We start from the raw sequence: 9,591 nt of genomic DNA, 5'->3' as shown, positions 1-9,591 counted from the left end.
GAGAGGCGCTAGGGAGATCACGTCACTTTCACGCGACGATTACTGCTTTGTTCCGGACACGGCAGCAACCTCGTACACACCCACCTCGTAAGATAGTTTAGGTTTTAATATTTTATTTGTATGCAATTTATTTGCAGATTATGGCGAAGTCAAAAGACTTAAAAGTGTTTTTGGAGTCGTCTCTGAACGAGATTTTTAAAGCCACAGTAAGTGACATATTGGAATCAGTGGACCAATCGTTGTCTGAGTACAAGGGCAAAATACAAAGAATTGAAAGTGAGAATGAGGATCTTAAACGAAGGCTGCACGAACAAGACAATAAGGTTTCGATCGTAAAGGGTACGTACACAATGCAGTTGGCTTCAAAATAATAATCGCCAGTGCAGCTATCGTTAGTTGCAGCTGTCCTTTGTTGTCCCATCTTGAGGTACATGCTGCCAAGATGGCGACCGAGCCTAGCTGACCCCTCTCTGTTGCATGTTTTATATGTCCTTTTCCAAGCACCCATTGGAACCATGGACAACAGTTGTTGTCAGTGGTACTTGCAAACTAGCTTTCAACGTAAGAACTTGTAGTAGATAGTAATCCCCTGACTTTGTTGGACATTTTTTACTTTTAACATGTATTTGTTGTTGCCCAGACCCTGGAAGTAACCAGGACGTCGTTCACCTCCCTGACTCGTCAAGGAAGACATGTTCCAGCCGTTCATCTGTCAGCCAATCCCATAAGCCAATCAAAACACAGGGTGATGAGAGGAGGAGCTCCAGGAGACAGCACAAGGGCAAGATGCCTCAGAGCAGAGGGTCTGTCTCCATTATGGATCCAGCAGCTCAGCAGGAACCAGAATGCCTCAAAAACATCTCAGACACTGAGGTTTCCACCCTAATTTTCAAAACCATAAAGACTGAACCTGATATGGAGGATGACTATGCTATAGACCTCTCAAAACCTCCATCTCCTCTCAACCTGGCATCTAAGCAAATTAAGATGGAGAGTGCTGAGTTGAGCTATATCATTCCTGAAGAGTATGATGAACATTTTCAGTCACCACTGGACACAGATGTGGACTCTAGAGACAGCGACAGTGATGTCAAAGTCACCATAGTGTCTGACATTCACATGGAGATGGGAGACGATGAGGGTGGCCATTTTGTTGAATCGGAGGGAAGGCTGTGTCACAATGATACTGGAGAGTCTGAGCCAGAAGAAGATCCTTTCTTGACATACTACCCTGACATGGGAACTGACCCTGCTGGGACGACAGGGGAGGACGTTTTACCCACTCTGAACTCTCACGCTACAGAGCCCTCTAAAAACACACAAGGCTTCTATAACTGCACCCAGTGTGAGAAGACATTTAGTCGAGTGAGCTCCCTCAACATTCACCTGAGGAATCATAGTGGCGAGAAGGCCCACTGCTGCAACTACTGCGGCAAGCGCTTTGTCCGGGCAGACCTGCTCAAGTCCCACAAGCGCACTCACACAGGAGAGAGACCGTTCAGCTGCAACCTCTGTGGGAAGAACTACGGTCACCCGGGCCAGCTCAGAATACACAAGCGTGTTCATACGGGAGAGAGACCGTACTGCTGCGTACATTGTGGTAAGCGCTTCAGTGAACATAACCAGCTTAAAGTCCACTTACGAACTCACACAGGAGAGAGGCCATACAGTTGCACTGTGTGCACCAAAACATTTAGCAACGCAGGTAACCTGAGAATACATCAGAGAATACACACTGGGGAAAAGCCTTACTGCTGTGTACAGTGTGGCAAGAGGTTCAATGGTATGGGGGACCTCAAAACACATTACAGGATTCATACAGGGGAGAGGCCGTACCACTGTGACCTGTGTGAGAAGACCTTCAGCCAGGCAGGCCACCTCACCATACACAAGCGGATGCACACGGGAGAGAAACCATACACGTGCTCAGAGTGTAGTAAAAGCTTCAGCGTGGCGAGCAGCCTCAAGCTGCACCTGAGGACTCATACAGGGGAGAAATTGTACAGCTGCTCTTTCTGTGGGAAGAGCTTCAGTAGGTCTGGCCATCTGAAGAGACACGAGCAGGTTCACACCAAGGAGAAGGTCTACCCCTGTGACCAGTGTGGGAAGACCTACACCGACCAGTCATCCCTCAAAAAGCACCAGAAGACTCATGAAGATGAGGAGATGAGGACTGAAGAGATTGAGGGCAGTACCAGTGGGACTGATGTTCCCCATAACCTGGAAATAAAGATTGAGGACTAAGACTGTCATGTTACTGTATGTGTTACAGTGCAGTATATATGGATATTTAATGTTGATGTATCAGTACAATGTTGTAGAAACACTGTATGCTGAATTTCATGAGAACTCAAGTTTAGATTTGTCCCAAGTAGTAGGACAGCAAACTGCTTTTAGTGGAAGTAGCCCAAAAGCTAGTCTTGCCAGTATTGAACTATGGTAATAATTGTCATTTGTGGTAGAGCCTTTCTATGTATATAGTGGTAATGTTGTTTCCTAACACTGTACATAGCTTTTAAGTCATATTCTCTAAGAAAATGTAGATTTTCTTAAAAAGAATGTCATGCATTTTAGTCTGTACAAGGTGTAAATAATGATATTCATCCAAATTGGTTGCGATGGCTTTTACCTAGAGACAAACTATTTCATTTAATCTATGAACATGCCGTTCGTTTTCACAATGAATGGTTTTAAACAAATCAACACGTTTCACTAGAATATTGCGTTCTTTTGGTAAGAATGATGCCGAACTTTGAAAACTATTTATTATTCAAAGTGTAATTAAAGGAATAATCCACCCAAACCACGCGTTCTTTTCATTTACACTGTTAAACAACACTATGTGAACAATATGTTTTATGAACAAATGTTTCATTTTGACGTTGTTATAAGGTTGGTAGCAACATGGAAAATTGGTGCGGGAATCTGTTGCAGCTCAAGTCGACTACGAAATCCGCAATGCTCTCTCTATTGGCGATTTAGCAAACGTAGCTACACAGTAATACCAAAGACAATATCAGCATGTAAAGTAGGTGTGTATATATATATATATATATATATTTTTTTTTTAATTAAATGCAAATGTTGTTTCACCTTAAATCTGAGAGATGTTCTACTGGTAGTCTACCTACATAATGTGTCTTCATCAGTACCTTACATTCAGTCAGTTTTAGACCAAAACAAATTCACACCCTAATAACCAGACAACTACCTGTACAGTATGTGTTGAGGAATCATCCTGAGTTGGCTGTATTTCCGGTACAGCAGGAGCCAGGTTTATGTGGTAGTATAGTTTGAACAGGTAAAGCTCAGGCTGGATGCTGCTGCTGATGTTCCTGAAGCCAAAGACAATGTGGTGGATGTAGCAGCGGAATACATCCAAGGAGAAGTAGTGCTGGAATGGGAACAGAGCCACGGGAGGGAAGTAGTTAAAAACAATGATTGCCAAGATGATAAGGACCATGTTAAAGGCTCTTTTCTTGACGGGGTGCATCTCGTCGCGGCCCGGCCCAAACTGCCTCAGGGCCCACAGGATGGCGACGTTACGGAATACCATGAAGGCAAATGCCGCCAGGACCTTGAATGTGAAGACCTCAAAGTTTATGATGTTGCCCACACACTTGGCGGTAACATAGTGGAGCACGGCCACGTAGCGATCCAGACAGACGCAGGAGAAGAAGTCCTTGACGTCGTAGAAGTAGCGCAGCACATACCAGGTGCTGCTGGTGGCCCGGTAGACGGTGTTGGCAGCCTCCAGAGTGGGGGTGAGGCGGAAGAAGGTGTCCAGGATGGCAAGGTGCATTACGAAGATGTCTGAGGTGGTAGAGTCGCTCTTGTTCTTGTGCAGGGCCACAGCACCATAACGTTGGCTGGGATCCCCAGGAACATGTTGATGAACTGCAGCGCCAGGTAGAAGAGGAGTACGGCTGGGATGTCTTCACACTTCCTATACACACTCTTGTCCCCTATGCTGGAGTTTAATGGTTTGTGAGAGATTTAAGAGCAAGGACGAGTTGATGAAGAACAAGGACGAGTTGATGAAGAACAAGGACGAGTTGATGAAGAACAAGGACGAGTTCGAGTTGATGAAGAACAAGGACGAGTTGATGAAGAACAAGGACGAGTTGATGAAGAACAAGGACGAGTTGATGAAGAACAAGGACGAGTTCTTGAAGAACAAGGACGAGTTGATGAAGAACAAGGACGAGTTGATGAAGAACAAGGACGAGTTGATGAAGAACAAGGACGAGTTGATGAAGAACAAGGACGAGTTGATGAAGAGCAAGGACGAGTTGATGAAGAACAAGGATGAGTTGAAGCACCCCTCCATGATGATTGGACTAGTAGGAGACTCAGTGGACACCAGACAACAGGGCAAGGAGGACTCTATATCTAGACAAACAAAGAATAAAACTGTCAGATTTGGTACAACATCTCTAACAGCTAGTTGGACACTTTGACGTATCATGACATTGACATTGCTTTGTAATAAAACAACATATCCTGTTAGCATCTTCCTTTTCCTCTGGTCACTGAACTTCAACATGACTTAACATCTGTCTTAAGAAATACATCTGCTTACCTGATTCCTGAATATAGTTGTCTGATATTGAATAATTCCTCTTGCCACATGTTTTTAATATGGGACACTGTTTAAACGTAAACTGTGAGTGCGTTCCGTTTTAGTTAATGTGCACATAATAAGGACTGAAACTTGCCATGACACCTGTTTGCAGATGCCTGTAATGTAGAATATATGCAAAGTAAAAATGCAGTATGTATTCTCTTTGTTTCCTAGGATATATGCTGACAAGATAAAGGTAAACTGTGCAGGCAAGGAGATTGAATCTTATCTTGGTGTGTCCCTAGATCAATCCCTTTCTGGAGACCTAAAATGGCGAACAAATATATATATTTTTTATACCGTAACACTAGATATTTTAACATTAAAGTTAAGAAACTGCTTGTCTCAACCTTGATTCAGTGTTATATTGATTTTGACTGCTCTGCTTGGTATAGTGGGCTATCAAAAAAGCTGAAAAAGCAAAATAATGTTATCAGGTATATGCTGAATGTCCCCCCCTAGGGCCCACATAGGGGTACAGGAGTTCTGGGAGGTGGGCTTGTTGCCTTTGGAGTCCAGAGTGGACCAACTTAATCCTATATCTTAAATGATCGTGCCCCAGGTTATATGGAAAACCACATTGATATGCTCTATAACCGACACAGTTACAATACCAAAGCTAGTGTTATGTCTTGTAAAATCCCAAGAGTAAACAGTACTGCGAGGAGCATGTTTTTCTATACAGGCATTTGTCTATGGAATAACGTAGGTGCACATATTTTTGAGGTGACACAGTGACAGATGGACAGACAGTGCTGCCTTGCACACTCTTACCTTCATCTAGCTGATCTAGGGTGTAATTATTAGTCCAACAGTTGCAATTGAGAGTTTCTATTGGACAAATTTAGGTATGTTTATCCCGGTTTTGTTCCTTTTGCTTCCGTTTAAGAAACATTTTTCAACAGAATACACCCCTGATCACGCGTGAACACAGTTCACTAATAGCAGCCACGTATTACTTTTCGCATCTATCCGCTCTCCTCCTCTCACCTTTCCCCTTTGCTTGTGGACTTCCATGCACAACACATCAGCTGTATGTGACCAGGCAAAAAAACTTTCAATAAATTAGTAAAACCAAAAACTTACCTTGACTTGGAAGAGTTCCAGTGCTGTGTTGGATAGTCATAACCAGATAGCTAACATAGCATCCCTCTGTTTGAGCAGGGTGTTTGAGTAGGCTAAACTAGCTAGCTGCATTTGCTAGCTAAGTAAGTGAAACTAAAAATGAAGAAATCAATTTGTTAACTGTTCAACTATTTCATTTCTTCCAAAATGAAGGAGAAGCAAGAGCGAGAGTTCCTCTTTTTTTGTCTTTCTCTCTCTTCGAGTCAGCTACTCACCACATTTTATGCACTGCAGTGCTAGCTAGCTGTAGCTTATGCTTTCAGTACTAGATTCATTCTCTGATCCTTTGACTGGGTGGACAACATGTCACCCAGTTGGAGGACGTCCTCCGGAAGTTGTCATAGTTACTGTTTAAGTCTATGGAAGGGGGTGAGAACCATGAGCCTCCTAGGTTTTGTATTAAAGTCAATGTACCTAGAGGAGGATGGAATGCTGTTGAGGCTACTGTAGACCTTCATTGCAAAACAGTTTATTTTAAACACATTATTTGGTGACGTGAATATATTTAGTATAGTTTTATCTAAAAAGGATAACTTTTTTTATGATAAAAAAAAAAAACATTCACTGTGGAGGATGGCACTCCCCTTCCTCCTCTGAGGAGCCTCCACTGAGCTCAACCTCATGGCAAAATGTGTAAAATAGCAAGAAATTAGCAACAACAAAAAATCTACATTCTCTCAGCCTAATTGCAAAATGTGTAGAATAGCATGAAATTAGCTAGAAAACTGCACATTTTCCTCTCTGCCCCATGGCAATATGTGTGGAATTGCAGGAAATTACTCTACATGACCAAAAGTATGTGGACACCTGCTCGTCGAACATCTCATTCCAAAATCATGGGCATTAATATGGAGTTGGTCCCCCTTTTGCTGCTATAACATCCTCCACTCTTCTGGGAGGCTTTCCACTGGATGTTGGAACATTGCTGCGGGGACTTGCTTCCATTCAGCCACAAGAGCATTAGTGAGGTCGGCACTGATGTTGGATGTTCCAATTCATCCCAAAGGTGTTCAATGGGGTTGAGATCAGGGCTTTGTGCAGGTCACACACTGATCTCGACACACCATTTCTGTATTGCCTAGCTTTGTGCACGGGGCATTGTCATGCTGAAACAGGAAAGGGCCTTCCCCAAACTATTGCCACAAAGTTGGAAGCACAGAATCGTCTAGAATGTCATTGTATGATGTAGGGTTAAGAGTTCCCTTCACTAGAACTAAGGGGCCTAGCTCGAACCATGAAAACAGCCCCGGACCATTATTCCTCCTCCACAAAACTTTACAGTTGGCACTATGCATTGGGGTAGGTTGAATTCTCCTGGCATCCGCCAAACCCAGATTCATCTGTCAGACTGCCAGATGAAGTGTGATTCGTCACTCCAGAGAACGCGTTTCCACTGCTCCAGAGTCCAATGGCGGTGAGCTTTACACCACTCCAGCCGAGGTTTGGCATTGTGCATGGTGATCTTAAGCTTGCGTGCGGCTGCTCGGCCGTGGAAATCCATTTCATGAAGCTCCCGAAAAAACGTAATTGTGCTGACGTTTCTTCCAGAGGCAGTTTGGAACTCGGTAGTGAGTGTTGCAACAAGGACAGATGATTTTTACGTGCTACACGCTTCAGCACTCCGGTTCTCTGAGCTTGTGTGGCCTACCACTTTGCGGCTGAGCTGTTGTTGTGTTGTGGAAATTCTTACACACATGTCTTGGAAATTACCACCAGGGGCACTCAAAGTCAATCTTAAATGAATCATCCTTTATTATTAGCGCGCTGGAGAGGTTCCAACCAACTCAATGCACCATAGTACACATGTCAATCAGGAGCTCTGCTGGGGCAGTCCCAGCAGTTGTCTGTGTACAGCCATATATAAGACAAGTTATATTTGCATGATTTAGCATAATTAATTAATCATTAGCGTTTTTGTTTCATTCATGTGACCGACCAATACTGGTTCATAACATTTGACAGACCAATAGCTCACGAGGCTTCTTCTCTCCAAGCTGAGACCTTGAAACTGAGACATCTTTGGTTCTCAAAACAAAGGTCAAGGCGTACTGCTACATTGCAGCTACTGATTGTGAGGATTCCTTCAGTCAGTCACTTACATGAACATAGAAAACGGTTATTAGAAAAGCACATGAATAGAACACAACTTCACTTCACAATAACAACACCTACATTTGAACGGGGCAGCTCTAGCAGGGCAGAAATTTGACAAACTGACTTGTTGGAAAGGTGGCATCCTATGATGCCACATTGAAAGTCACTGAGCTCTTCAATAAGGCCACCCTACTGCAAATGTTTCTCTATGGAGATTGCATGGCTGTGTCCTCAATTTTATACACCTGTCAGCAACGGGTGTGGCTGAAATAGCCGAATTCACTCATTTGAAGGGGTGTCCACAAACTTTTGTATATAATAGTGTAGCTTTAAAACGGCAACATTTTCTCTCGGCCTCATGGCAAAATGTGTTGAATGAGATTAGCTATAAAACTACAAATGTTTTATCTATTTGTTTACTGAGGTATGCCACTGTCGTTGAGACAGCCTACATGGGGTCTTTGGTCTGTTCTCTGTACAGATGGCAAGATCCTTAATACTCTGAATGTCAGAAACTGATCTCATAAAGAGGTTGTTTGACCTTTCAGATGACCTCTCACATCACAAAGCTCAGAGTGTTCTTTCTTAATTTTCATTCCATTATGAAGGAACAAAAAGGAAGACGAATAAAGACATCGACACAAGCGAAGGATACTTTTTTCAATTACAAATTGGAATTAGATTACACTTCACTGTGACATCAGATATGGCTTGTTGTCTTTAAAATATATGGATACACTTCTCATACAGTGAAAGTCAATCAACACAGCTGGATCCAGTCCAGGATTCACCTTATTTGTTTACTAATTTGTATGTCTGATTAGTTACTGTCTGATTTGTTTGGGCTAACATGGTTATTAAAATCTATCCACACACACATCTGTATAACTTCTGTATAACTCTGAGTGTTTTATCTTGGTTGTAATGGTTACAATTCCCCACAGCATCTGTCGAAACACAACCCAGGTTCTTTCATTGTGTGACTGAATCCAAGGTCGTGTTTACATTAGTGCTCTGTTCACACAGGACATATTTTGCTCATATAAGGCAAGATTCCCAGATGCGTGCCACATTCGGCCCTGGGCTCTGAGCACCACCTCCAGCCACAAGACAAGGGTTCTGTTTTTATCATGCAACTGCAGACAAAAGATCAAACCAAAGTTCATTTAAATGTCTCAATTCAAATGTCATATACATTTTAATTATACCTTTCTGATTTAGTTGCGTGTCATTTCCTTGTCATTTCACTTATGCGTTTCAGGAAACGTTTCATTAGATTACCAATTTTGCTGAAAATGCCAGCAATGAAACTGATAGGTTAAAAGGAGATGCCATTCGGTTTACTTACTGTAAATCCCCTTCTCTTGGATACCTCAAAGAAAAGTGACTACCTGAAGTCAGTGACGCATAATTGAAGAGCACATTATGCCAGACATTGTTTTCATGCTTCTCCTATCCCACAGACAGTATCTTGTGTGAAAGTCACATCCCCACCATGCAGAAGTCAGTCATGCAGATGACATGATGCCCATGGGATGGTTTTGTCATTCTGTTTAGTTAGTCTCTGAGAGAGCGAGAGATGAAGTGCAGAGGGAAACTTCCCTCGGGGTCTCTGACTCAACATGCTTAGCTGTTGTTGCTTTGGGTGCTCATTTAATTAGCGGGAATTAATGCTTCAAGTGGAATCTAAAATAATTGCAATTAATTAGGAATGTTTATTTTTGTTGTTTGTATTGCTGTTGTTTTAA

The 9,591-nt window shown here is 42.7% G+C and overlaps 1 protein-coding gene across 1 annotated transcript; it reads left to right on the top strand.

Annotated features, from left to right (window-relative positions):
- The first annotated feature begins 16 nt into the window (after positions 1–16).
- LOC115204060 (oocyte zinc finger protein XlCOF6) lies at positions 17–2,803 on the top strand. The gene is made up of 2 exons (XM_029769322.1): positions 17–339; positions 641–2,803. The coding sequence occupies exons 1-2, from the start codon at positions 141–143 to the stop codon at positions 2,242–2,244; spliced, it is 1,803 nt and encodes a 600-aa protein (XP_029625182.1). The 5' UTR covers positions 17–140; the 3' UTR covers positions 2,245–2,803.
- Positions 2,804–9,591: the final 6,788 nt, after the last annotated feature.

Source organism: Salmo trutta, chromosome 12 (genome assembly GCF_901001165.1).
Source record: "Salmo trutta chromosome 12, fSalTru1.1, whole genome shotgun sequence".
In the NCBI taxonomy this organism is placed as follows: Eukaryota; Metazoa; Chordata; class Actinopteri; order Salmoniformes; family Salmonidae; genus Salmo; species Salmo trutta.
This window is presented reverse-complemented; position numbering and strand designations above follow the sequence as displayed.